The sequence below is a fragment of the Strigops habroptila genome, chromosome 19 (genome assembly GCF_004027225.2).
Source record: "Strigops habroptila isolate Jane chromosome 19, bStrHab1.2.pri, whole genome shotgun sequence".
Classification (NCBI taxonomy): domain Eukaryota; kingdom Metazoa; phylum Chordata; class Aves; order Psittaciformes; family Psittacidae; genus Strigops; species Strigops habroptila.
In genome coordinates this window covers 110,421-137,473 of record NC_044295.2, presented here as the reverse complement: position 1 = coordinate 137,473, position 27,053 = coordinate 110,421, and the positions used below count along the sequence as shown (strand labels likewise).

General features: G+C 46.5%; 1 protein-coding gene across 1 annotated transcript in view; it reads right to left on the bottom strand.

The window, feature by feature from the left end:
* WNT3 (Wnt family member 3) overlaps positions 1-27,053 on the bottom strand; it is a 32,503-nt gene extending 5,450 nt beyond the window's left edge. The window contains exons 1-2 of the mRNA XM_030508791.1: positions 26,973-27,053; positions 2,404-2,645 (exon numbers count right to left, since the gene is read on the bottom strand). Coding sequence (XP_030364651.1) covers positions 2,404-2,645; positions 26,973-27,052 — 322 coding nt within the window. The 5' untranslated portion in view covers position 27,053. The remainder of the gene's footprint in view (positions 1-2,403; positions 2,646-26,972) is intronic.

The window sequence follows — 27,053 nt, the reverse complement described above, 5'->3', positions numbered from 1 at the left end:
CAGCAATAGAGGCCACAGATACTCAGACATAAAACCCAGCTGGCAACAATTGCAGATCTCAGTTCCAGGTTATGGGCTCAAACCTCTTGATTTCTGTCGTTGCTGCATCTAAGGAAAGTGGGACAAGAGCCTGGGAGAAAGTTATGCTATGAAGGCAACAGATGTGTCCAGCAACACTATCGACAGTGCCCTTGGCAGTGATGAGCAGTGTTGGACCCCAGATTCATCACAACTAATGAGATCTGTCAGGGCAGGACAAAAGCCTTTTTATTGCCAATGTTATCTCTTCCTTCAGCTGAGAGAGCAGTGGCTGGAAAGGTTGTTTCTATAGAATCATAGAATCCCAGACTGGTTTGGGGTGGAAGGGACCTTAAAGCTCATCCAGTTCCAACCCCCTGCCACGGGCAGGGACACCTTCCACTAGAGCAGGTTGCTCCAAGCCCCTGTGTCCAACATGGCCTTGAACACTGCCAGGGATGGGGCAGCCACAGCTTCTCTGGGCACCCTGTGCCAGCGCCTCAGCACCCTCCCAGGGAAGAGCTTCTGCCTCAGAGCTCATCTCAATCTCCCCTCTGGCAGGTTAAAGCCATTCCCCTTGGCCTGTCCCTACAGTTCAAAAGAGCCACTACTCCCATTGCAAACATCATCGCTAATGGATGAAATGATCCCCATCCCCTCCCCTCTCATTAATTTTCAAGGCAGTAGTGAGAAGACATCAGCACAGTTAAAAATGCCAATAATAACCCCAATCAAGCGGGTTGGACTTTGATGTATCGTTATTTGCAGATGATGCTGTTTATTTTTAACCGTTCTACTTACAGGTTAGTGAGACACCAGGATAACCACAGATCTGAAGCTCAGTGCCTGGCAGTGCTCTCTAGGAGATATCGATGCGTCAAGGTTTGATTGGGAGAGCTGCATAACAAATGTGCTCAATAATTCTTTCCCATCTGTCAGAAGAGTTTCAGAGCTAGGGGTGATATTTTACTTTGTCAGCTTGGAGTGCATGGGGGTGTTGAGGCATGTCCACACATGAGGTTCTGCTCTAGTCCCTGCAGCCCAAAGAATCTTTACATATTCTTCATGAATTCAAAGTTCAGTTTGCTTATTATGAGGAGGATGGTTCAAAACCAATTTTAAAGTGCTTTCATGCTGACAGCAATGGTGGTGAGAGATTTTCAGTGCCTGAATGCTCTAACAGCTCTTTTATAATGTGTTTAAAATGTTTATGATGGGGTTTTTTTTATGACAGTTTTTAAGAACATTCAAAATTTCTGATCTTGTAAGAGGTGAAGTTCAGGCCATGCTTTTATCAGGCAGCAAGCTATAGTGTGGCGAGCCTTGATGACAAGTTACTTGATAGGAAATACAGCAGCTACCCCAAAATACATCCTGGCAAACCAGGAGGGAATTGAACCTCATGGTTCCTCTTAGTACTCTAATAGGACTTTTCAATCCTGATTTCTGCGGAGAATCACACTTTAACCCAAATGAGTTCTTTTCACTGACATAAGCTGCTGGTGTTTCAGGAAGCTGTGCCAAGGCTGAAGCTTGACAAAACCTGGCATCAACTGTTTACATGCAGAATATTGGAGCTTTGTAAAGAAGATTCCCCAGGAGATTTGCACCCTCCAGGAGACTGTTGGGAAATAGTCTCATATTCTGGTTTCAACCCAGGTTTCTCCAATTTCTTAAAGGCCATAGCATAAGATTCTCATTTCCAAAGACTAACTCACTTTCAATAGCTAAACTTCATTGGACTGCAGAGGCTTGGTGCATGTCGGTACTATACCTCTAGTGGAACCCCTGTGGCAGGGGGTTGGAACTGGATGATCCTAAGGTCCTTTCCAACCCAAACCAGTCTGTGATTCTGTGATTCTATGATACCAGTGAAGCTTTGGAAATGGTTGTAGTTACATATATTGAAGCTGTGAAACCAAGACATTATCTGCCGATGTCTAGGCTCAGCATGGAGTCAACAAAATCCATGGGATGGGATGGAGAGAAGGGGAGGTTTTTATCCACCTTTTGGTTCAGTTTCATGGGAATGCTTTCTGATCTAAGGTCTTGGATTGCTAACTGGACATAGGATAGATAATCTGCCACCAAAGTCCTCCAGCACCCTCCTTTGAGGCCGGATCCCCTTCCTCTACTTTATCCTGCCTGTCCCTGCTGAGAGCTCCTGGGAGGGGAAGGGGCCCTTCCTTTATGACCCCTTTTGATATAACACTCCAAAAGAAAACTGGGAAAAAGAAATTGGAGAAATGAAAGCTGGGATGACTCTTCCCAGAACGTGCTCCCAGTAGGACACTCTTGGTGTGTCCAAAAGCCAAGGGGAGATGTGACAGCTCTACCCCCCCTGCCAAACCTATTTGTCCACAACCCCCTGGCTCTGCTGTTTACCTTTGTCCAGGACTGGCCCGAAGATGGCCAGGCTGTCATCGATGGTGGTGCAGTTCCAGCGCCGGCCCCGGAACTGATGCTGGCATTCCTGGATGCCCAACTTCACCCCCTCGGCCACACTGGGCATGATCTCGATGTAGTTGCGGCAGAAGCGGAGCTGCTTGGGGACGAGGCCGGGGATGGAGCCGCAGAGGATGGGCTGGGACCCCAGAGAGCTGTACTGCTGACCTAGTGCAAGGGACCTGCAGGGACAGAGGACAGCAGAGGGTTGGGAAACCAGCTGGCACTGCTCTGCTGCCCACAGCTTTACCCACAGAAGGGGACAGACGTATTTTCCCATCATCAACTCACAACCCAGACGTTCACACTCAAGGGCAGGATCACAAAAGCCCCATAGCTCTGCTGGGCTGGGAGACTCCCTTTCATCACTGTGTGTACAAGTGTGAGCAGACAGATGTGCACATAAAGGTGGGCTTTTGTGTGTGTGTTTGAGTGCAGTGCACAACACGAGAAGCATGAGTGCCTATGGCAAACGCAGGGGAAATCTCTTTTCTCTTTCTCTGCTTAATCCCTTAAATCTCTCAGGAGTCCTGACACTGTCTGTCAGGCCAGTGACTCCTTTTCTTCCCATCTGATAGTGCTAGACACAGAAAAGCTGTGGATCCAGCAGTTTCAAGTTGACTCTCTGTGATTCCCATTGGTCTGAGATGAACTAAGCTGTGGGAATAAAAGGTGTTGTGCAGATCCTCTTTCTGCAATTTCTGGTGGGAACATCCTTGCATCCTTGAAGAGGTTGTAATGTCTCCTCATTGCCTCAGCATGGGAGACACTCCGCCCACCCTCCCAATTTCATCCTTCCTACAGAGATGGCCAGCAAATCCGTCTTCTATTTGGGCCACTGGTTGGAAAGACACATGGTATCCAGAGAAATTAGACCTAATAGTATTTGGAAGTGGCAGGGTTTGGCCAGAGTAGAGCTGTGCCAAACCCTATGAAAAGGATTTTTTAGGATGAACACTGAGAAAGGTTTCCTGCCAGTGAGAGCAAAAGCTGCTGGGACATTTCTTCTTCCCCTCTGCCTATGGGACATGTAGGTTTGTAAGTATCAGACTTCCTTTGGCTCTGAGTCTTGGGCGACATGGTCTAGTGTGAGGTGTCCCTGCCCATGGCAGGGGTTTAGAACTAAATGATCTTAAGGTCCTTTCCAACCCAAACCATTCTATGATTCTTTGTGAGTGCCGGGAAGCCACAACACTGTCACCTTCTCGCTTTGTCTCAGCATCAACTAAATACAGCTCCTCTTCCCAAGACCTCGAGAGCCACAGCCAACAACACTCCTTGAGGGCTCCAAAGACCTGGTAGAAATGAGACTCTTTTAAAACACAGTATTTCCTCCCACAGCAGCTCAGGTCACTGCTTCATAATGTTACAAGGCAAACATCCTGCCTGCCTGTGCCCTCTAACACCTTGTCAATGCTGCGTATCGATCCCTGCAATTCTCATAACACACTGGGAAAACTCGGGATCAGCAGGAGAAAACCAGGTCCCAGTTGAGCTCTCGTTTGCCACCCGCTGTCCTGGAGAAAAGCTTTCTCTGCCCGGAGGTTTCTCATTGTGCTATTTTTAGACATATTTGGCATTTTCCAATTCTGGGCCATGTTCTGTTTAAAAGGGACGATTGTACAGGCTGGCACCCCCCTGGTTTGCAGTGCTGAGTGGCCATAGGGTGATGCATTGAAATGCACGTTGGGAGCCAGGAGTTTTCCTGCTGGCTCCTTCTCTTCATTTAGTGCTGTATGAGCCCTTCCCAGCTCCCACCAGTTTTGCCCTTTTACCCTTCCTAGCAGAGGCCTCCTCACACATTGACTTTACGCATAACTAAAGGACTGCAAAATCAGGGCAAGCAGAGGTGTGGGGTCAATACAAACCTTCCAGGAGAGCCAGACCCTGTTAGTTTTGTTCTGGTGCATTGGAACTGTCTAGCTCAGCCTGATGCAATGCTCAAGGTGTCTTTACCAAGTGGCAGACATTCATTTTAAGTTCAGAGATCATGAATCTCACCCCAGCTTTGACAGAGGTGTCCTCAGATGCAAAGAAGTACCTCCAGCTGCTAACTCTGACCTTCTGCTGTCTGACCTTTGAAGGGGGTATTATAGCTGGTATAATATTCATATCTTTTAATTCTTATAATTTGCTGATGGCAGCCCTTTGTGAACAGGGTAAGACACAAATTCTTGGGTTTGCCTGAAGATCAAGAGCAGCAAGAGGGAAATTGTTGCGAGTCAAAGCATGCAATATATATGCACATATGAGCTTGAGAAATGCCAGGTCTTGACTGAATATGGAGAACAAAAAGATGACAGAATTCAAATAAGGAACATTGCAGTTTAGTCAGGAACTGGAGAGCTTTAATGAACCTTTGCTCATAAATCACTCACTATTGAATCTCTACTGAATGTGTCTTGAGTTTTGAGCTTCTCTGTAGAGTGAGCACTTGTGTCCCTGGTGTGAGATACCACCATTACCACAGACTCTCCACCAAACTTTGCAATCCTTGATGGGCTCACAGAAACAGGCAGGAAATTCATACTTTTTATAAAAATGGATTAAACTGCCAAAGCATCAGAGGCTGATCCCTTAGACACGGGTGAGCCCCATAGGCATTAGCCTGGATGTAGGGATGTATTTCTGTAGTACTGCCCTGGAAAGCCTCTGTAGATTTTACACCCTGGTGTGATGTGACCTCTTGAACAGGAGAGCTTTTTTTCCTTTTCCAGTCGATGTGTTTGAAAATCACCTCATTATGTGTGTATGAATGCCATGAGCTGCCCAAAATTCAGCAGCCCACAGGGCCAGATTCTCCCCAGTTAAGATTCTGCCTTAATTTAGTCACACCTAAGGGCTAGAAACCTTTCTAAAACCTTCACAAAGGCAAATGTTCATCTGGGAAACACTCCCAAACTTGTGGCTGCTTCAAAATAGGTTAAGCATCCTTCTGAGAGCTCTCCCAGAGGGACAGCTCAGGGCGGTTCAATGTCTCTAGGTCCTGGGTGACTTATTTATCGTCCACATGTAGACTAGGCCCTCAGTGATATGGTTTAGTGGTGGTCTTGGCAGTGCTGGGGAATGGTTGGACTTGATGACCTTAAAGGTCTTTTCCAACTGAGTTGATTCTATGATTCACGCAACACATTGGTGCCTCTGTCCACGAGCTGTGTCCTACCTACAGCTGCAGAGCCCTTCTTCCAGCAGCCTCTTCTAGGAGGGCTTAATCCCTCCTCCAACCTCTGTAGGACAGACAGACGTTCCCAGAGGTGGGGCAGTGCCTCGTGAGAGGATCTTGGAAAGGCCAAAGGTGGTCAACCCGTGTTGTTCAGGAGCACATAGCACCAGCTGGTTGGGAATTTGGCACCCTGCTCCAATTAGTGGAGAAATGTTGATTATTTCCAGAAGGAAACAAGGAGAAAGCACTTAATCAAACGATCCTTTGATGAGTGTTCCGAGGGTTGGACAGCATGTACCCTGCCTGTAATCCCAGATGAAGAGAGAGGTGCTTTTATTGCATGTGCTTTTATTTGGAGAGATCAGAACAATGATTTCTCAGGTATAGCTAAAAAATGAATGCTGCAAAGGAATGCTGAAAAGAAGAGCTGCTTAGGGTCTGAGGAATTGCAAGGAGGTGTTAGTGTTGTTTTATTTTAGCCTCCAATCAACACTGATGTTGAAGTAGCTACTGAAACACATCCCAGGCTAAATGTACTTTAAGTCACATGAAAAGCCCCATATCTTGAGCTTGTTCAGTCTGGAGAAGAGAAGGCTCCTTAAGGGGAGACCTTAGAGCAGCTCCAGTGCCTAAAGGGACTACAAGAGACCTGGAGAGGGGCTTTGGACAAGGGTCTGTAGGGACAGGCCAAGGGGAATGGCTTTAACCTGCCAGAGGGGAGACTGAGATGAGCTCTTAGGCAGAAGTTGTTCCCTGTGAGGGTGCCGAGGCGCTGGCATAGGGTGCCCAGAGAAGCTGTGTCTGCCCCATCCCTGGCAGTGTTCAAGGCCAGGTTGGACACAGGGGCTTGGAGCAACCTGCTCTAGTGGAAGGTGTCCCTGCCCACGGCAGGGGGTTGGAATTGGCTGAGCTTTAAGGTCCCTTCAGCCCAAACCACTCTGGGATTGTATGGTGCTCCACCACAGTAACACCAGGCAATCAGCACTGGTTTAATGGCCTCTCAAAGTAGGACGATGTATAACTATTTCACTCAAGAAGGAATTGCAAGCCCTCTGTGAATCCTGCCCCGTGCAGCATGTGATCAAGTTGATGCTGAATTCTGCAGCAGTTGATCCATGCCAAATGCACTTGTGGGCTTCCTGTGAGCAGGTTTCCATCCTCCCATCAACTATGTTGTTGGGAACAGTGTCAAAATCATTAAGTACCTTCTGCAAGAGGTGGAGGGATTGGGTCCTGCTAAGTCTGAAGATCTGTCAAACCACAGAGAGGCACCAGCAAAGTGGTGACTGTTGTTTGCTGGTGGGAAATGGTCATCTGCTGACAGTTCAATGGGAAACGGAAGCTGGGAAAGCCTGGGCTGCTGGAGCCCCTGGGATCTGCTGATAGAGACAGCAGAGGACAAAGAAACCCAGCCTGGTTTGGGTCCTAGGAGCTACTACAACTTCTTGGGAAGTGAAGCAGTGCATAACAGGTAGGAAAGAGTGGCTGGAAGCAACACTTGTACCAAAAGAATTGCCTCGAGGTCACCTGAGACTGGCAGTTCAAGCAGACAGGAGCAGCACCCTCCAAAAAGGGATGGAGTGTACAATTCCTCTGGCCAGATGTGGGCTCTGCCTGGCTGCAGGGGGCTGAGCACCAGGCTTGGCTGTAGATGTGCAAGGTTTGGGAGGCAGATTGTCCTGCCCTCCCAAGCAGCTGGATTTGCAGCAGTGAGTGTAGGTTCATCTAGAAAGCCCTCACCAAATTGTCTCCTCCCTCAAATCTGTTGGAAAAAGGAAGGGGTGAGGCCCTCCCAAAGGCCACTGACCACTCAAGGTTGAATGAGTGATCTCAGCCCCACGGCTTGGTTACTGATGCCAAAGTCAGGCTGGCCAGGCCAGCCTCTAGGAGCAGAGAGGCCAATTTCTTCTGAGGTCCCTGAGATGGGGGTCCCCAGCCAGTTTCCTAAGGGCTCAACAAGCCTTGTCCCACATTATTGCAGGGTATTGAAGGAGGGTTGTGAGTTTGGCAGAGACACCGCAGCAGGAAAAGAAAGTGCCAGTGAGTAGATGGATGGCAGAGAAGGCAAGAAGAAGCTTGCCCTGTAGACAGACTGGCAGAGGATGGATTACTCTAGGCTTTGAGCATTTAATCCCAGGGAGACATGAATAGGAAGGAGGTTAATGGGTGCAGTGATATGGCAAAAAGGGAAAGCCAGAGAAGGAAAAAGCCAGGATGAGGCTCAAGGAAGCATGTTGGGTAAGTGTTGGAAGGAGGTAGCTGGGGAAGAGGTTGTCCTGCTCAGGGTGGGCTCTGTGAGTGTTTACACTGGGGAATATGAGCCGTCACTTTATGTATTTCTCATTCTGTGATTTTAACCATTCAAAAAATTGCCAAAGGACACCCAGGACCAACAGAGCATCCCTCCTACAAAGGACCAGCCTGTTTGTCTTTTATATCCTTCCTCCACTCTAAAACTAAAAGTTACTATTGTCAGTGGGATGTGGATTCTCTCATTCCCTGTACAGTTAGAGTCCATGTAGAGTCACTGTAGAGGAGAGGTACCACACTCCAGAAAAGCTCCAGTGGCTCCACAGGGAATTAGGGAAGGACTTCTCAAATTAGGTCAGTTGAACCTGCCCTCGAGTCCCAGACAACGCTATGCACAGGGGCTTTACTGGATGAAGGCCAGCTACAGAGAAGAATGACCAAGGGCAGACCACCTCCAAGGTCTGAGGAAGGGCAGAAGGTTTGTGGTGAGATTTTTGCTGCATGAACTGAGTTAAATCTTGTTGGTTTATTCCATGTTTTTTCCTTATCTCCTTTTGTCCTGTAGGCCTGGCATGAGCTGCACCCCTTTGTACAGACCTGCACCCATCACCCACATCCCCACATCCACTTGGCCACTATTTTGCACTGGTTTTACAGTGCAGATTGCAGCTGGACTGTGATAGAATGAAATAAAATGTCTCACCTGCCCTACGCCAGTGTTCCCCTGACACTGACTCTAGTTTGGGTTTTGCTGACTTGGGGTTCTGACAATTAACAAGTCAAATTGGACTTCGCTTTGATCAAAAGAGATGCCAGACCTGACACAAGTGAATGGGGGGGGTGTGAGTGCTTAGTGGGGAGGATAAGGGGCTGGCAAAGGGAAGAGCGGTGGAGTGGTTGGTCTGCTCTCTTCTGAGAGGGGTAAATTGTTACACTGATTTTGCTTTATCAAGTACCTTTTCCCTAGGTGTAAATGAGCAGAGTTTGGCTGAAGAAATGTAAATCCCCTAGAGGACACCTAATCTGACTTAAGTATTCATCTCTTAGATACTGCAGTTGTAATTTGGAACATGGAAAGCACAGGAATACGTATTGCAAATGAAAATGGAAGTAGAGGATGCCAAAGGATAAAGTTCTTCAAGCATGACTGTATTGGTGGTCACCTGGGCAGTCACAGCCTTCTGTGGCACTTTCCCCTTGTCCTGACAATACCTCTCTTTTCCCCTAGTGCTGACGCAGGAGGTAGGATGAACTGAAATAGGAAGTGTCCAGCTCCAAGATGAGTCACGAGCCAGAAACAGGCTCTAAAGCATCATCATGACCCCATGGCACTGAGCAAACACACGGGCAGCAGCTCTGCTGGTACCGCTGGTGCCTGGCTTGCAGCTTTCACCAAAGGACACCCTTTCTGATATGTCTGATGGTACACGAGCATCTCCTCAAGACTGCAGTGTACATGTACTGCTGGGGCACGTGAAAGCCTGATCGCAAATGTGACACCTCTAACAGCAGCCACACAGTGCTTTAATGAAGCTTGTGTAGCTGTGAGTCGTAGCCATCTACAATGGTATCTCCATGAGAATGCAACCATCTCCTTTGACATTCAGCAAAGTTAAATAAGACATCCAAGGGGAAAGAGAACAGAGTCATGTTTATGAAATTGGATTACCCAGCTCCCAGGCTCTGAGAGTTGCCTACACCTTCCCTCCCGGACACATTAAAGGTAGTTTTGTCCCCCTGTTGCCTTCACTGAGTTCTGGCCAAGTGTGTGCTCTCTTGTCCAGTCAAGAGCCATTACTGCAGAAACTGGAGTGGTTTAACCCTCCTCCTTGTTGTAAATAGGATGTTAAACATGGAAAGGGGACAAAAGAGCAATAGCAGTGAGCTGAGGCAGTGGCTTATGTTGACAGTTTGATTAGTCTATTGGAAAGACTTCTGAGAGATTATTTAGTTACAGTGAGAAGAAGGGGAAGATTAAGACTTTGTGTCCAGCAGAAGAGGGCAGGACAATGGCTGGTGAGTGGGAATTCAGACCAGCAAAATGCAAAGGCACAAGTTTCAAACAAAAAGACAAACGTCCAACACTTGTTGCAGATTCTCTGACTCTGAGTGTCTTCAAATCCAGCCTGTGCTTTTCTGAAAGAACTGTTTGAGCCAATACAAATGAATTCCTCACCCTTGGAGTAAAAGGATCAAATCCAGTGATCATGGTACACAGCCCTGCCTGGCTTTGCAAGGAGGATTCTTTTTTCCCCTGTCCTCTGGGTTTTTGAAGAGGGAGAGCCCATATGGTTTGTCTCCTGCTGTGATTTCTGCCTTAATGGTCCTCTGCACATATCGAGAGTGGCTGCACTCACAGAGGCAGCAAAAGGAGGAGGATATGCTTGGGCAGCACTGGAGGAGCTTGGATCCAGCTGTAGTGTAAAGGGGGCTGCTGGGAAATCTATATTATTCCTTATTTCCTCTCTAAACAAAGGTTAACTCCTCCAGATTTCAGTAAGTCTCAGGTGATACACATGGAAGGACATGGGGGTACTGTATGTAACAAGTTTAAGCCAACTCAGTAATTTGAAATAACATTAGAAGTGCAGCCCACAAATGAATCCAAGTCCCTACTGCATGGAGGAAGGGATGGAGGAAGGATACTGGGTTCCCCAAATGGCTGTGCTGAACACCCTCCCAGTGCAATGGCATGTGATGGTGAAATAGTGCCCTTAAAGAGCACTGAGGAAAGTTCCTCTGTCCCCTGTAGATTATTTTTGGGTCTGGATCTGCTCTGTTCCTTTCTGATCCAAAAAGCTTTTTGAAGAGATTAGCTTTAAATAGCTTTCAAGCGCTCTGCCTGCAACTCATGTTGCAGAAGCATCCACAGTCTGCAGGTGCCAGTGGAAACCTGGGAGCTGCTCCCACCGCCCCAAGCAACTGGCTAGTTCCCTCCCATGCCCTGCAGTGTCTGTCTTCTGAGCACTTCTTTCATAGCCTCAGCTGGGTTTTGAGTCCTGATGCTTCAAGAGCAGACACAGATCCTGCTACAGGACCCAGAACAGTCCTGCATGTCACTAAGTGTAATGTCCCTGGACCAAACCTGGATCAGTTTACTGATCTATCACAGGCTTCCTGCATGCCCTTTGCTTTTCTCAGTCCCCCATCCTTACCAGAGATAACATACTCTGGAGATAGCACACTTGTTAGGCATTTCCAAAACTATAGGTTTGCTCCGAGCATGGATCTTGACCTGCACACCTGATCTGCACAGCAAAAGCTCCTTGTGTTGGAGATTTATGTCTTTTAGGTCAGGACTTTGGTTGCCTCCTCTTAGCTCATGTGGGCCATGGTGGAGCATGGAGCCAGAATTACATGGCTATGAGTTGCCTTGGCTCTCATATGAGCAGTCCAGGCATCTGTATATGCTGGAACAACAGCCCATCACTGATGTTAGTGGAGATCTGAGGAAGAACCATGCTATTTTGGGATCTCCTGTTGGAGAAGCAGACATTCATTTCTAACAAGAGAATGGAGAGCACCAGGCACCATGACTGAGAAAGGATTAAGGGAAAATTATGGTTTGGGTTCCCTAGGATAGGCAAAACATGGACATACAGGTGGGAGTCCAGTCAAGACCACCACAATGGTAAGGGAACTGCTTTGAGCATGCCTTCCAGGTACAAGACTGACAGATGATCCTTTCAAAATCATTCTATGATATGATGATTCCATGGTCACTGCAAAAGCCTGGTGTACTCAACCACTCAGAGTGTGGCCATGAAGTTCATAGCAATGGATGCTTTTCTCCACACTGTAGATATCTAAAAGGATGTCAAAATTGCAGCTGGTTGTGCTGGTTCCACCTCCAGTCAACAGAGAACAGGCACCTTTGGGAGGTTACTTTCCATTGATTCCTCATCAATCCATTTACACTGCATAGGGAACTAACCTTTAGATATCTCTGTTATGGCCATCTCCACCTAAGCTAGTCACTCAAGCTCTATTTGTAACAAATGGAGAAAATTATGCACTTTTAGAACATGATCCACTGACCTGCTTTACCTGTTTACCTCTGGATGAGCTTCTCTGGATGGAAGTCTAGACATGTGGTCTAGACACTTGGTTTTAAACTGTGCCTACACATCTGTCTCAGATGGCATTTTTCATCCCCACCAGAGGTGGATGAGGCTACAAACACAACCCATGAAGGGTGGATTATCTTTTGAAAAGGTAAGCAGGAAAAGCTAACACGTTCTTAGAAAAGCCAAAGAGATGTTTCTCACACAAGCTAGCGCAGGAACATGTACCTTACCCACAGCAATGCCCTGTGAAAGCCAGAATCCTGCCCACTATTTACAGAGCGATTCAGAAAGGCTGTTTTGGAAGCCTTGATGTTTGTTTCTCATTGCTCAGGGAGGGTTTGACTAGAACAGAAATAATGATGCTCAGTGAATGGACTCACCCAGGGAGCAGGAGTTGGGTCCCACTATTGGTGGTACAACTATCAGTACCACCACAGTCCCTCTATCAGATGCTTTTGCAGGTGAATTATGTAGGTAAGTGTAATGGCATTTAAGCTCCTGGGCAACAAGAGACTGTTCTGTTAAGACTGGAGCAGATTCAGAGGATGAGACATGGAGTGGGTGCAGTTAAAGGCCTCCAGCAGGTCAGCATTTAGCCCTGCCTTGCAACTCTAGATATTGTGTGGACAGGGAGGATGACTAAGGAATGTTGTAGTGATCTCCTCACTGGCCTGTGTGGAGCTGTGAAACATCTTTACAGCTGATGGAGGAGCAAAGATATTTTGGGATTGGAGCATCTGACATACAAGGAGAGGCTGTGAGAGTTGAGACTGTGCAGCCAGGAGAACAGAAAACCCTGGAGAGATCTTTTCAATGTGCATAAATAATGGGTGGGAGAAAGTAGACAAGATGCAGCCAGACTCCTCCAAGTGGTACCCAGTGACAGGACAAAGGGCAACGAGAACAAACTGAAACACATGAAATTCTGCCTGAACAGATGAAAACTCTTTTATACTGCGAGGGTGGCTGAACACTGCAACAGGTTACCTAGAGAGCTTGTGGAGAATAACTCATAACCTAACTGGACACAGTCCTGGGCAACCTGCTCTATTTGACTCTGCTTTGAGCAGGTTCATTGAGCTAGATGATCTCCAGAGGTCACTTCCAACCTCATTGTTCAATTCTGTGACTAGGTATTTAGATCTTTAGCCACACACTATGGATTTAATGCTGAAGGACCAAAAGCATTGCTGTGGGGCTGTTTGGACAGATCTGACTGATACACTTGTGGGATTCATCACGCTATAAGGGAAGATGGAAAGACATGTGGTGGGGTGCTGGGGGAGAAGAGCATGAGGAGCAAAAGGAGGTACTAGATGGTTCCAATGCCGTTGCCACAAAAACAATGATTCCTGCAATCACTCCTACCCATTTGCATGATTGAGCTTTCTTAGACAGTTGGGAGCTGGAATTGTCATCTCTCTGTCCAGAGCCAACACAACTGCTAGGGCAGTTCTTCTTACCCTTCTCCCCATCTCTCACTTCCCCTTTTTCCTCCCTGTGTCCTCCCAGGTCAGCACTGAGATGGGAATTGTCAAGGCAAAAGCCTCAAACTTCCTCACGTTGTACTTTTTTAACTCCTGGCCTGGAAAGCCTCTTATTCCCAACTTGGGTCTGGTTTTCTCTCCTGAGTTATTTGATGTACTTCATCCTCAGATGTCCTGTCTACACCCTTGAAAGGACAGCCTAGCCCCATGTCCTTTGCCAGTATCAACTCTCTTTGCAGTCTCTATGTCACCTTTACTCCTTTGAACCTGCTGGTGACATGAGCGATTACTATGGAGGGATCAGGGACAGCACCTGGATGCTCCTCAGATCAGATGTGGTGTGATGCACAGTCCAGCCTTGTGGAGAAGTCCCTCTCCCGCCCAGGCAGCGAAGGGAGCTTGGTCAGATCCCTGTTGCTCTGTTTGTGGGATTGCCCAGCCACGGGTCAGAGAGCGGGGTCAGACCTGAGCCGTTCACCTGCACTGGGACCAGTTCCCTCTAATGTCAGAAGCCCTTTTCCTGAGGAGTCCTCACAACAACAAAGGGCTTCATACCAGAGCAAGCAGATCCCTCTAGATTACTCTAATTTCCCCTTGCCTGAGCATGAGCAAATGAATCTGCAGTTGCATCCCTTCCATTATCCCTCTGCCCACTGGCGTGTGGATTAGTGTTGCTGCAGCAACAGCACTTTTGTGAGATGAGCCCGTTCTGAGAGAGCTGCTCCAGTTTGGGTGACTCAGGGCTCTGTCATGGGCCTGAAAGTGATTTGGCATCTGCTTCCACCCCTTTGTCTTGGCATCGCACACGGTTTTGCTCTGACTTATTTGCCAGCAAATGCTGGAAGGATGGGAATGGGGGTGGGCAGGGCTTGGGAGCTGGAATCTGCTTCTCTTCCTAATGAATGCAGCCTGAATAAAGTTGGTGACAAGGGTTTGTGTGCAGGAACTGGGCTCCTTTATTGTCTTGTGCATCAAATATAAATGTTATGTTCAGTAATGCCTGGTCAAAGCAATGTCACTCTCAGTTTAGAAAACACAATCAAGTGATTTGGCATGGGAGAGAATCTATTCTGCAGGGACTGTGATAATATTCTCCCCTGAATTTACATAAATGCATATGATTTGCATATGCAAATGGAGGCTTCCAGGCTGTGACTGCAACAAACACAGCAAGATTTTCAGCACTTCAAACCCTTTCCTCAAAAGAGAGACACTGAAATTTGTTTGGAGATTTGCTCACTCCAAATCAGCAAGTCCTGGCAGGGCTGTAGATCTGCATATGCACAATGTGTGACCAAGGCCTCTACTTTTGTTGGTGCTGCTGCCCCATCCCACTCCTAGTCCTGCCTGTGAGGCATTCCCAGCAAAGCAATAACCCGCCACTTGGATTCACCCTCCTTTCCTGCCTCCTTCCCCAGTGCTGGCACTGATGGAGGGAAACATTTCTTACTAGGGAGGGAATGGGAGTGATGGGACACTCCATCCAGAAATCAAGGGAAGGAAAAGACACCTCTCCACCCAGGCCAGCAGGGGTACTGGTCATCCCCTGTTAGTCAGTCCATGTGCCTCCAGTTTGGGGTGTTGCTTTGAGAGGCTTTGGTGGTAGCTAACCTCAATAGTGGTTAGCGTCAACTGTCTGGAAATCACTCACTGTGAGCCACCAGCTTTGGCATTGAAAAGTATCTGTTCAATGCTCAGATACTATGGGAACATCCAGTTGAATACCTTGGATGAGAATTACTACATCCACCCCACTGTCCCATAATCTGTGATCTATGACGGGTGGCTGGGCTGCCTCTCTTTGGAGAGTCCTTCGTTGTGCTCTGAGATTAGGATTGAAGGTAACAGGAGTGATTCTGCTCCCACAAACAGCCTGAGGTTACTCCAAAAAGGATGTGTTTTGCCCAAGAAGAGACAGTGGATGCCATGGTCTTGCATGGAGTGTGGCTCTGGCCACTCTGGGCAGCTTAGCTGAGACTAAGGCACCTAGTTCTGCTCCAGCTGGATGAACTGGATCTTAAAGTGCTTTATGTCAGAAACAACATGGAAAAGCTGAATTGAATCTTCTGGAAACCAGATCTAGAATTAGTTCTGATGGTTTATCGTGGTGAAGAATTGCATCTCTGCTATCCCCTTTCCATGGAGCAGCATTCAGAGTGATGGGGTGCAGGGCTGTAGAAAGATGTGAGACACAAGCTGCCATGAACATTGCAGCTAATATTGAATTTGCTAATGCACTGGGTCTGCTCCAAAGGTCAATGACCACTGTTCTACCTCCTTCACAATGGACACTATGTAGGTGTCATGGTTTAAACCCAGCCAGCAACTAGGTACCACGGGAAACACCATGAGAAACAAGGCAAGGATGAAAGGTGGCTTTGCTCAGTATATGCAGGTTCCAGCAGTAAGCCAGGCCTCCTGGACTGGGCTAAGCATGTTAGTTATTGCAGCGCAAGTAGGTGGAGTAGCATTAGTACTAGTGGTATGGTGGGGAGACATATGGCAATGCATGTCTGCCTCAGCTCTGGAAACAGCTGTGCTAAATGGAATGCCATCATTCCTGAACATCTGGGAAGCCTCCTCTGTGTCCTCTGGGGATAAAAAGCTGATTTTCAAGAACTAGACTATTTAGTCAGTGTAGATGACAGCGCTATCACCAGTTTGTCTCCCTATTGTCTGGGCTGTTCCTAATTCTCCTTGTAGTGCCTTTGTGCAAGCTCATTTATCTGATCAAAGGTTGAATAAAGGTTGCCCCCAAGGTACAAGACCACTATTCATAATAAGGAGCAGAACTAGGTGCCTGTGAAGACTGCAGACAAGGCCCCAGCAGACATGGGGTGAGACTCCTTCAGGGAGTTTGGTAGAGCTTAAGTCTCTAAAACTATGATCCTGAACATTGTACCACTGTTGCCTTAGTTAGAGGCAAAGGCTCCCTTTTTGTAAGGTCTTATGTCAGCTCTCAGATTCTTTCAGCTTTCTCACTTAACCAAACAGAAGCAATAGGCCATGCCCCACAAAAGCCACAAAGGAGATCTTCATTTGTTGAGATTTGAAGGAGATTTACAGGAAAAAATGAGCAAACTGAAATGAAAAGTGATAATATGCAGGTAACCATAACTCGGTGTAACTACGTAAAACAGAAACCGGATGGATTTCATTAAAAACTCATTAAAGGTGAGTTTAAGGTAATGATATAAGATTAAGATAATGAGGCCAGAGCACATACAATGCAATAGTTAATTTTAAATGGCAATTGAAAATCTTTTGCAACAATTTAAAAACCCAAACCAAGCATTGTTTTGAGAGCATCAGCAGTTATGAGAAGCATGTATTAGGTGAAAACCAGATCAGTGATGAGAGAAATGCACAGCTGAGGCATGGGATATCTGTGCTATTGGCTGGAATCTGGGCTGGAGGCTGAAGTGGTAAGTCCTACAAGAAAAGAAATCATTTTGTGAGGTTTGCAGATAAGTCTGGACCTGTCTGTATTGTACATGCGGCTGATGGGAGTCACCTGATGGACTGCAGACATTTCAGCTGAGACCATTGTCCTGGCCTGCCACATAGTCCAAGGGGAAAAATAGGCATTTGGCTCATCCTAGAGCTCTGCATGTAAAACCTGATCTGCTAATGTGCCAGCGTCAGTAAGGTGCTAGCTAAGATGAAGCTACCTGCACTGCATCTATCCAGTGGGAGGAGAGGGGTAAGGAGTAAGATTTGAGTAACACTTGTTAGGACTCCCCTGGAGCTGTGAAAAGCCCTGGTGACATTTTTCAAGGGTCACTGCAAATTTCTTACTTACAATTCTTCACTATTTCTAGAAAGGCACTGCAGGAAAACTGGATGACTGTGAGACATAGAAACGGGGTTAGAATAAAGAAGCAAACCGAGATTTTTATCACCTACCACTAACTCCTTCTGTTTCAAACTTGGAGGATCTATTTGTTGAAAAGGTGGAGGAAGATCTTTGGTGTCTGAGACAGCACAGAGCTAGAAGGGCTCAGAAAAAGTGTTTCTCATTCAAAACTGCAAGATGCAAATACTGGGAAAGGTGCCAGTTAGACCTGATTAGATTTGTAAGATTAATTAAAACCCGACAGGTTCAGAGGATGGTGAAAAAGACAAATTAGCAAATCAGGAAACCCATCTTTAGTAAAGGAGTTCGAAAGCCCTTTTATCAGAGCCAATTTGCTTATCAAAGCATACTTCTTTCATGCTCGCAGAGATGGGAAAGCAGCTACACTAACAGTCCTGGTGCTCAACATTTTTGTTGTTAGAGGTAAATATTCAATTTCTTAAGCTTGTGCAATAAAAGCCTTTCAGCCAAGGGTCACTCACGGTTTCTTTCTTAGGTGACAGTGGAGGTTTTCATGACTAACCTGCATCAGCCTGTCTCTCCGCTTAACGTGCTGGATGTATGATCTGGAAACAGCTAGGGCAATACGTTAGGCAAGGGAGATGAGATATATGTGTATGTGATCATCGCCTTACCTCGTGGTTTGCAAGTACCTTCTGTTTTGGGGTTGATTTGGAATTTTTAAGGAGTTCTGGCTATCCTCCTAGTCAGAGTAAATGGTGAACAGAGGGCTCCTGAGCTGGAAGATGTGGGGACCCTCAAGATACTCCTAGTCCTAAGCTTTCTTTCCAGGTATTATCATAGGAAAAGCTGTAAATCATATGCAGTCAATACATAGATAGTGTGAAAAAAGCTCTAAGTGTTAATCCCAACCCAGTGTTTCTCAGCCTATGCCTGATCAGATATGGCCTTTATCCTGAAAACTTCAACTGACCAACCTTAAATAATACAGCCTGATATCAGAAGCTTTCCATTACATCCAGTATTGCTGTAATATTATCTGCAAACTTGAGTGATATTAAATCATTTCGATTTGTAGATAGAAAATGAACTTCACATCAAGTCAGCAGAAAGAAGATTGCATCTGCCACCAGAATTAAAATTAAACTTCGAGTAATTTAAGGAACATGAGCTATAACTGTCTATACATGGCATATGTAAATTATACAACCAAGTTCCTGATGACTCCTTCCCATTGCAGAGCCTTTAGGAAAATCATTGATCCACTGAGAGGTATCGGGAACTGCAGAATGAGATTATGGATATATGCAGGAGCTGGTGAACCTCAGATTTGTCTCATCCCAATAACAGCCAGTGGAAAATAGGTGTCTAGTCTGCAGTCATGGGGTGGCTCTGTCTACCAAGAGAGGGAAGAAACCAGGTGGTCAGACCTACAATAGGCTTTCTGGAGGTCTACCTTATAGAAGGGTAGCAGCAGACCGTGCTTTGGTGATTTGCATATCACAGTAGGATCCTGCCTTTCTGGGAGAGAATTCCCGTTGCAATTCTCTTGCTATAAATTAATATTTTCAGAAGTAGCTTATAACATTTCAGAGCTATGCTTTTAGGTTGAACATAGTTTCCATTACAAGCCTCGTGCAGAGTCATTGCCTTTAGGAAACTGAGAGTAAGAGTGTGCTCAAATAGAGAAAGAATGCCAGCCTACTGGGTTTTTATTTTCAGGTCTGACTGTATCTCCCAAGACATGATGTCTGCAAGGTGTTATACCCATATGAATGCAAATAATAGCCACAAATCCATCTTCAAAAAGCTTTTGGTATGAGCTTTATAATGTTGAAAAAGTGGTAATAGCTACTCAGAAGTATTTCTTGAATGGACAAAGGCCTTGACTTTCACCAAGGACCATGTCCACATGGCTGAATGGCTGGACTCTGAATCCAGAATTCTTTCTGTTTTAATGCTCAAGAATGTTCCATATTTGATATGCTGTCACATATTAAACCCAGCCAAACACAGGTCAGTGGGAAGACAGACAGCAACTAGTAGCTGCTAAGGCTCCTACTAGACCTGCCCCAGATGTTTCACTCAGGCCTGGCAAAACTTTCAAAACAGGCTCAAGTTGAGCCAAATTGCCATAGATACCACTTCGGCTCAATCCAAGCCATGCAAATCGCTTCTACAATGCTAAGAGTGTTAACAGTGACACTTACCTAAACAAATACCATTCCTAACCCAACCAGCTATGATTTCTGTAGGTGAAGCATACACTGATTGAAGCAGCTTGGTTCTCATGCTGCAGGAGGATACTGCACTCTTGCTCACATTGAGATTTCTGTCCCTCAAAGTGTCAGCTACATTATAAAAGTGTAATTTAAAAGTCAGAAGTGATTTAGTGATCTTAGAGTCATGTCCTCTGAGGGCTCAGACTGCCCAGGTCTGTGCTGTGCCTGCAGGGAGGGAGGAAGGGCTGAAGGCATTCTTGCATCTCTCCTTGGCTCACATACCAAGTAGAGCAGTGACTGCACTACACAACCTTAAGACCAACAGAGCCAAGACAGATGCAGCAAGAAAGCATTAGCTAAAGACCTGTCATGGCCTAGTTAGAGTGGAAATGGCTCATTTCTGGGCACAGAAGACATGTAGATATGGCAGGGGTGACATGAATGACCATCAGGTTTCTCCTTGGCATGTGTGTTGGGCTGTATGTTGCCATTGTAAGCCTTGGGCTGTCACATGGATGAGAGTCACTTGATTGCTAGGTCTTCATGCAGTGGAGTCTTGCAAAGGTCCAAGGACAGCAGCTCCTCACCTCCATGAGAACCTGGCTTAGGGTACACCACCCTGAGCAAGGTGTGTAAATCATGCAATCATGAACCTTTGAAGTCCCAGCTTGTGGCAATTGCCCCTTTTTATATCGTTTGGCACTACAGAGAAAGATTAGCTCTGTCATATTTGTAAGAGCCTTTCAAGAAACCATATGCTGCTGTTGAACTGCCCTCAGCATCCTCTTGGCCAGATTAAGTAAGCCCAGGTCCTGCCACCTTTGCTGGTGAGCCATGTACCCCAGATCCTTTACCATCTTGGAAGCACCCAATGGCCACTCCCCAATTTCTCTATATCCCTCTTGAGCTGGCGGGGGACACTTCTCAACACAGTGTTACAGTTGCCCCAAATGCCAAGCAGGCAATGACAGCTCCCCTCAATCTGCTGCCTGCACTCCTCCCACTGTAGCCCAGCACACAGTTCAATCTGTCTGAGATGAGCACAACTGTGAGTTCATGTTCCTGCGGGTAACGACCATCACCAGTTCTCTGCCTGCACACACATGACTGTGTCGGTGGGGTGTGAAGTTTCTACCTGACCACATCAAGGTAAGTGTTGCTGTATAGCTGGGGAAGCAAGTTAGGTGAATCCACTGGTTGGCAGCCTCCAGCATCCCCAACACCCCACAGCCAGCCCTGAGCCAAGAGTACTGGGTGGCCAGAAGTGCCCCCTGAATTCCCAGTGCTCTTGCATGGGGTGCCTTAGGCAGGTGCTTCACTTTGTCAAACGTTGCTTTTAATGAAAGATTCAGATGAAAGGCAACCAGTTCGCAATAAAAAGCTGTCACTTAAAAGCTCTTTGGGACCACTTAAATTTACTTCTGAATTTAGTTACAAGAATGGTAACTGCTCTAGTGGAAGGTGTCCCTGCCTGTGGCAGGCGGTTAGAACTAGATGAGCTTTAAGGTCCCTTCCAACCCAAACCATGCTGGGATTCTATGATTTCTGGCTTAAGGGCAGAAACGCTTTTAAGTCTTTATGTGAGTCAGATCCCTTCTCCCTGTGTTCATCTGCCTCCAGGATTGTGTTGGTGCTGCAGGACAGAGTGGATTCCTGGGGCTGGGGACACTCCTGGGGGCATGGGTGGTTAGGTTTTGAGGTAATGAGACTTCCTGATACTCAAGGGAATGCATACATTTCTTATTGCTCTGTGCTGTTGTGTTCTAGGAGCATTTTGAAGCTGTTACTGAGCTCAGGACTCCACCACACTGCACTCTGCCAGGCAGGGGGGGAGAGAAAACTAACAAGAGATGCTACCTGACCATGCAAACACTCTGCCAAGACCTGGGTTCACAAGGAGAGGTGAGGGTTCACAATGTTGAGGTTCACAAGGCTGTATGTCCTCAAAAGCTCTCCTCTGGCAATGATTAGGGCTGCCCATGTGTGTCTGCTGTGCGGTACAGACCATGAATCTGAATTCCAGCTTGAAATGTTCTTTCTTTCATGGCATGGACTAACCATGGATTCCCACTGGCCATGTCTGGCTGTGGAAAATCATAGAATCATAGAATTATGGAATGGTTTGGGTTGGAAGGGAGCTTAAAGCTCATCCAGTCCCAACCCCTGCCACAGGCAGGGACACCTTCACTAGAGCAGGTTGCTCCAAGTCCCTGTGTCCAACCTGGCCTTGAACACTGCCACGGATGGGGCAGCCACAGCTTCTCTGGGCACCCTGTGCCAGTGCCTCAGCACCCTCACAGGGAAGAACTTCTGCCTTATATCTAACCTAAAACTTTAAAACCACAAGATCCCGAATACTTGTGGCCATTATTTGTGGACAGCTATATTCAGGCGCCACACATCACCCCACCATCTCTCCTCATTACCTCTGGCCTCACCGCAAACCCCACGTAGCTTCAGACAAGCTTTGGCACATCCAGGGGCAGCAGACTACAGCTGCCGGCGGGTGTTAACACCCCTCAGCAGCGTCAGCAGAAGATGACGTGTGGGTTGTGCGTCAGCTCTTCCAGTTCAGAGGTTCATATGCCAGGACAGGCTGCTGGTGGAGGTGCTTTGGCTCCATATGCCAGACCAGGAGCCAGAGCAACACCTCTGGGCTTGCATGGTAAAGCGCTGTCATCTCTGTCACTGACAAACCCCACCACTGACTTAGTAATTTTTCCCTAGAACTGGCTGCATTTTAAGCTGTAGGAAATTTATACAAGGGGTCTGTTTCTTCCTTTGTAGTGCTACAGCAGCTGGATTTGCATCAGGAAACCCACTCTCATATTCTGGTGCTATTTTGTTCCTTTTGAATAAAGCTTTAAGGGCCACATGCCTATAACAAAACACAGGCTCCAGGATATATATGTTTTGAACCTTCAGAGAATGAAAAAAACCCCAAGACTGCCAAGAGAATGAAGGCTCCTATTGATTCCAGCAAGGTGAGATGCTGAAAGCTAAAAAACACAAGTTACATGTCACCTCAGACTACATCTACATGCAAATGGTTTTCACTTGCAGGTTTTTCTTAATGAGGAAGCAACTACAGGGCCAGTGAGAACATGTTTTGAAGTTTCTATCTGCCTCTTTCTAGGGGCCCAAGGCCACTGGGATCCTCAGCCAGTTGCCAAAGCATTTAGCTTCCCCTGAAAGGATTTCTGAGGGATAGAAATAAGATTTAATAACATGACAGACAAAGCCATTCTTTCAGTTGCCAAGTCATCTGCTTAGAGGCTACCGAATGCTGGATGGGAAGATGCACTTGGTGAGAGTCACAGTTATAGGCAGTGACCTATTACTACTATGTCTTGAGGGACTGGGGCTGATTTTTCTACTCCCTGTTTACACCAATGAGTCCAAATCTGGCTCCTTTCTCCAGGCTAGTGCCACACCTGAGGTTTTCAAGACTTCTTGGTGAATGATGCTCATGGGAGAAGGAAGCATTTGGTGTTTCTTCTCAGTTCATGGGTGGAGTTTTCTCCCTGATTGTCTTTTTCAGCCCCTGCCCATATATTGGCATCCTGGGAGTGGTTTCTAGTTGTTTCTTGGGCCACAATATCTCTGTTGGCCTGCACTGACACAGGTCTGGCCATGGGCTATGTTTTCATCTGAATTCTCTCAGGACATTACCAGCAAACTCTGGGTCCATCCATCAGTCCATCTATATGCTGGACCCCCAATGGCTCAGACATGTTCTGTTATCCACGCTGTCATTAGAGCACTGGGGATTAAAAACATGACTTTAGGCATGATTAGTGTCACTACCATCCCGTCTGTTGGCATCTAACAAGCCTGTTGATATGACCCATGGTTGCTGCCTATGGTGCTGGGTTGCCTGTGGTACTAGCCATGGCCCCACTGCCCACTTCGTTTCCATCCATGCCATTCCTGAAGGATCAGGAAGAGCAGCAGTCCTGGTCTCCATGGCCTCACTACATCTCTCCATCTCTTCCTTTTTTGCCTCTCTTTTAGCAGCAGCAACCCAGAACGCATACATTGGACACATATCTGAGAAAGCTTTTGTTGGCTTCAGCTCCTCTTGTCAGCACTCTCGCAGGCAGCATTTAGGTGACCTTTTCCCATCTGTGCCCCATTTGTTCCTTTCCCCTGCTGTCATAGGATGAAAGCACATGAAGAAGGGTTGGACCTATGGCAAAATACCACCCCTGCTCATTGGAGGTTACATCTACACTCCATGCTACCCCTGGACCTTGCTCAGGTATTGACTGGGGAAATGCCAGTTGGTTGGGGACAGGACGTCAGGGAGTTGTTAGCAATCCATCAGGCTGGACTGATGGGCTTTGCAGCCCAGTAGCTCCACCTTCCTGCTGTCACCAGCGAGCCTGAACACTGCAGATCTGTATTTGCACCACAAAGTTCTTCCCTTTTCATGCTGTCCATCCAGACTGCTCCCTGTGCCAAGAGCCTCACTGCCTTGCATGTAATGTTTCACCACTGAGGCCAAGGGCAGGATTCACCCTCCACCATGACAGTGTGCAAGCTGGAGGGTTGGAGTTGGGTTGTGCTTGCTCAAGATAATACAACCAGATGTCCAGCATCCTTCCATGGCTCTTCAATAAAAATACAACTCAGTGCAAACCCTCAGCAGCACCATCTTTGCGCTTTTATCCCTTTCACCATACTGTCACTGATGTCGTGCTTCCTGGCATTGTCTGACTGCACTGTGGAGCAGCTGGATTATTTCAGCCACCCCTAACCCCATTTACAAGGTGATGAAGCCTCATTCTCACTGCACTTCGTTTTCTTGTGCACATTCAGACACTTCCTCAACACTGTAGGATTTTTCCCAGTTGCAACGTTTTTCCCAGTTGCCCCAAAGCAGACATGATCTGTTTTGATTTTGCTGCCAAAATATTTCCCACACAGTAGAAAAATACCCAGGAAGGTTGCACCAGCAGGACCAGGCACTATCTGTCAGCAGTCTTGGGGTCCTGCAAGACAAACAGTCTTCCTGAAGGTCTCGTATTCAGCAGAGATGGGTTTAGCTGAGGATAAGGAAGCACTGATGATCTCTAGTCCAGCCTGGCCTGGAGGGGTGCAGGAGCCCAGTGCAGGTGACTGGGCTGATGCTCTGCCCCATCTTTGCTTCCCTCCTCCTGTTTTGGGTCTATTGAACCCTGTAAGTGGGACTCATCCCCCAAAGTCAGCTCTGTGCCTTCCCATAGATCAGAGGATAAGGAAGACAACTGGAAAAGGGTACTTTTTTAAAGGGTATTTATATGCTAGAGCACACTGCACGTAAGATACCAGCTCCACATAGCCCATATTCAAAGCCTTCAGTGGGACTGAAGGAGATATTTAATCCTGTGTGCTGTAGGAAGCATTGTCTCTGCCTGAGCAGTCGGGGAGCCCTGGCCCAGATATTCCTGCCCTTCTGCTCCCTCAGCCTTCAAAAACCCTCTAAAACCCTATGATAGACCCTCAACCCTATGTGGGGCATCTCATCACATCTTTTCAGTGCACAGAGACTCTCTGGCACTTTGTTATTGTCAGAATCTCCAAAAAATATGCATGATGCAGATCTACTGAATGGAATTCTGCAGACAGCTTGTTCGACTCCCTCCTTTCCCATGGATGCTGCTTGCCATGCCCTGGTGTTTCTGTCTTACATGTCCTCTGTATTGTTCCTTTGGGGTGAACTTGTGGGGATTTTGGAGAAGGCCAGGACATGGGGCAGACACCTGTCTGCAGCATCTTCTCCTGCAAACAGGGAGAGACATTTTGCTCATGGGGATATTTTGCCTTCATGGGGAAAAACAAACCTTTTCGTTGAGAAGATTTTGGTTCTTCGCTCTGTGAGTCAAAATCCTCCTTGATTCAGGCGTTAAATCCTGTTTTATATCAAAGCCTGAGGCAGGTCAGGAGCTGGTGAGACCCTGGAAGAGCTGATGTCACAGCAAGGTATCATTGCCCCATGCAGATTCTTGCCTTTAGATCCAGCCATGCAATTTCGACCTGTTCTACAACCCACCGTGCACCCCCGTTCAGACATGCCGGTCCCCAGATGAAGGAGAAAAGGGATGGAAGGAATCAAAGTGATGCTTCCTTTATTTCAGTAGGCTCCCCTGCCCCAGGCTTAGGTCCTGAAGTTAGGCAGCCACACTCAGGGCGAGGAAATCATTTAATTCTTCAGGAAAACCTGCTGTGATTTAGCCATTTCATGAACCCGCGTAGCTTTTAAACGCTTCCTGAGCATGGACTTCTCATTGTATTCCCAGTCTTTCTCTACTGGAACTGCACATTTTCATTCTTAAAGTCCATGGTAATAAGTAGATTATTAAAAAAAATTCAGCTTTTCCCTTCTGGTTTCTAAATATTCCCAGACATGGCAGTCCATTCCCAAGTTCACTCCCACCTACTTCTTGCCATCTCCATGTTGGCACTGAAAGGATCTAATTCAGTGATAATTCAGTGATAATAAAAAAGACTTTTCTGGAAAGGCGAAAATAACCCAAGAATCTTAGTTCCCAAATTCCAGCATCTCCCTCTTTGCCATAATAGATCATTAGGCTACAGCCCCTACCTGGCACATACAGAAACTTAATGAGATATATTCCAATGAGAAATCCTACATGAGAAAGAGGGAAATTAACTGAAATCTTCTGTTAGGCAACTTGCTGTCTGCTGTGTTTCAATGACCTAAAATATTTGATTTTGGATTTTTTGTTCTAAAGCGCTTCTGAACACATTTTGTTCATATATTTATGCATCGAGTGTTCTATTTATTTGTAAAATAACTAACTCAGGTTACTTATCAAGCCCATTATAAGATATAGCCAATTCTTTTAAACGTGATTTTTATTATTGGTGCAAGGAGTGAAGTGACAATTCCATCATTCAAAAGAACAAAATCCATCTTTGAGGAATTTTACTAAGGAATATTTTCTTCAGGTGCCATTTGCGTTCTCAGCTTATTTGCCAGACTAAATTCACATGACAGAAAACAACAAAAGAAGAAAAAGAAGTCCAAAAACTGTAGCAGCCAAAAAGAATATAGAATTAATGGGGTTTTCTTTTTTAAAGGATTGATCACAATTTAATGGAAAGGAAGAAAATCCCTGCTACACAGTCATACGACAGCCAAAATTCCTATTGCACAAGAAAATAAAACCGCATCGTTTTACATCCAAACCAAATGCCTATTGCTACAAGGATGAAAATGGAGAAATTAAAGAGTGGTGGGGAAGACTCCATTTGTGCAAAGGGAAAGCTAAACCTTTTCCTTTCAAAATAACCCCCAAACTTTTCATTCATTACCAGTCAAATTATGGAAGAAATTATGCTTAGAATCAAACATATAGTTGTCGCCAGCTCAGCAGGGTGAAGGGGGGAAGGAAGGAGCACGCATCCACACAGATCCCATAGCTAATAATTCATTAATTCATTAATCAATCATAGAAAGAGGGAAGAGGAGGCGGGAGGGGGGGGGAGAAATCTTACCACCAAATTGGGTAACCGGCTAAGACCTTTGTGCCATTGAAGAGAAAAGATAAAATTAGTCCAAGCAGGTGGTAATCCATT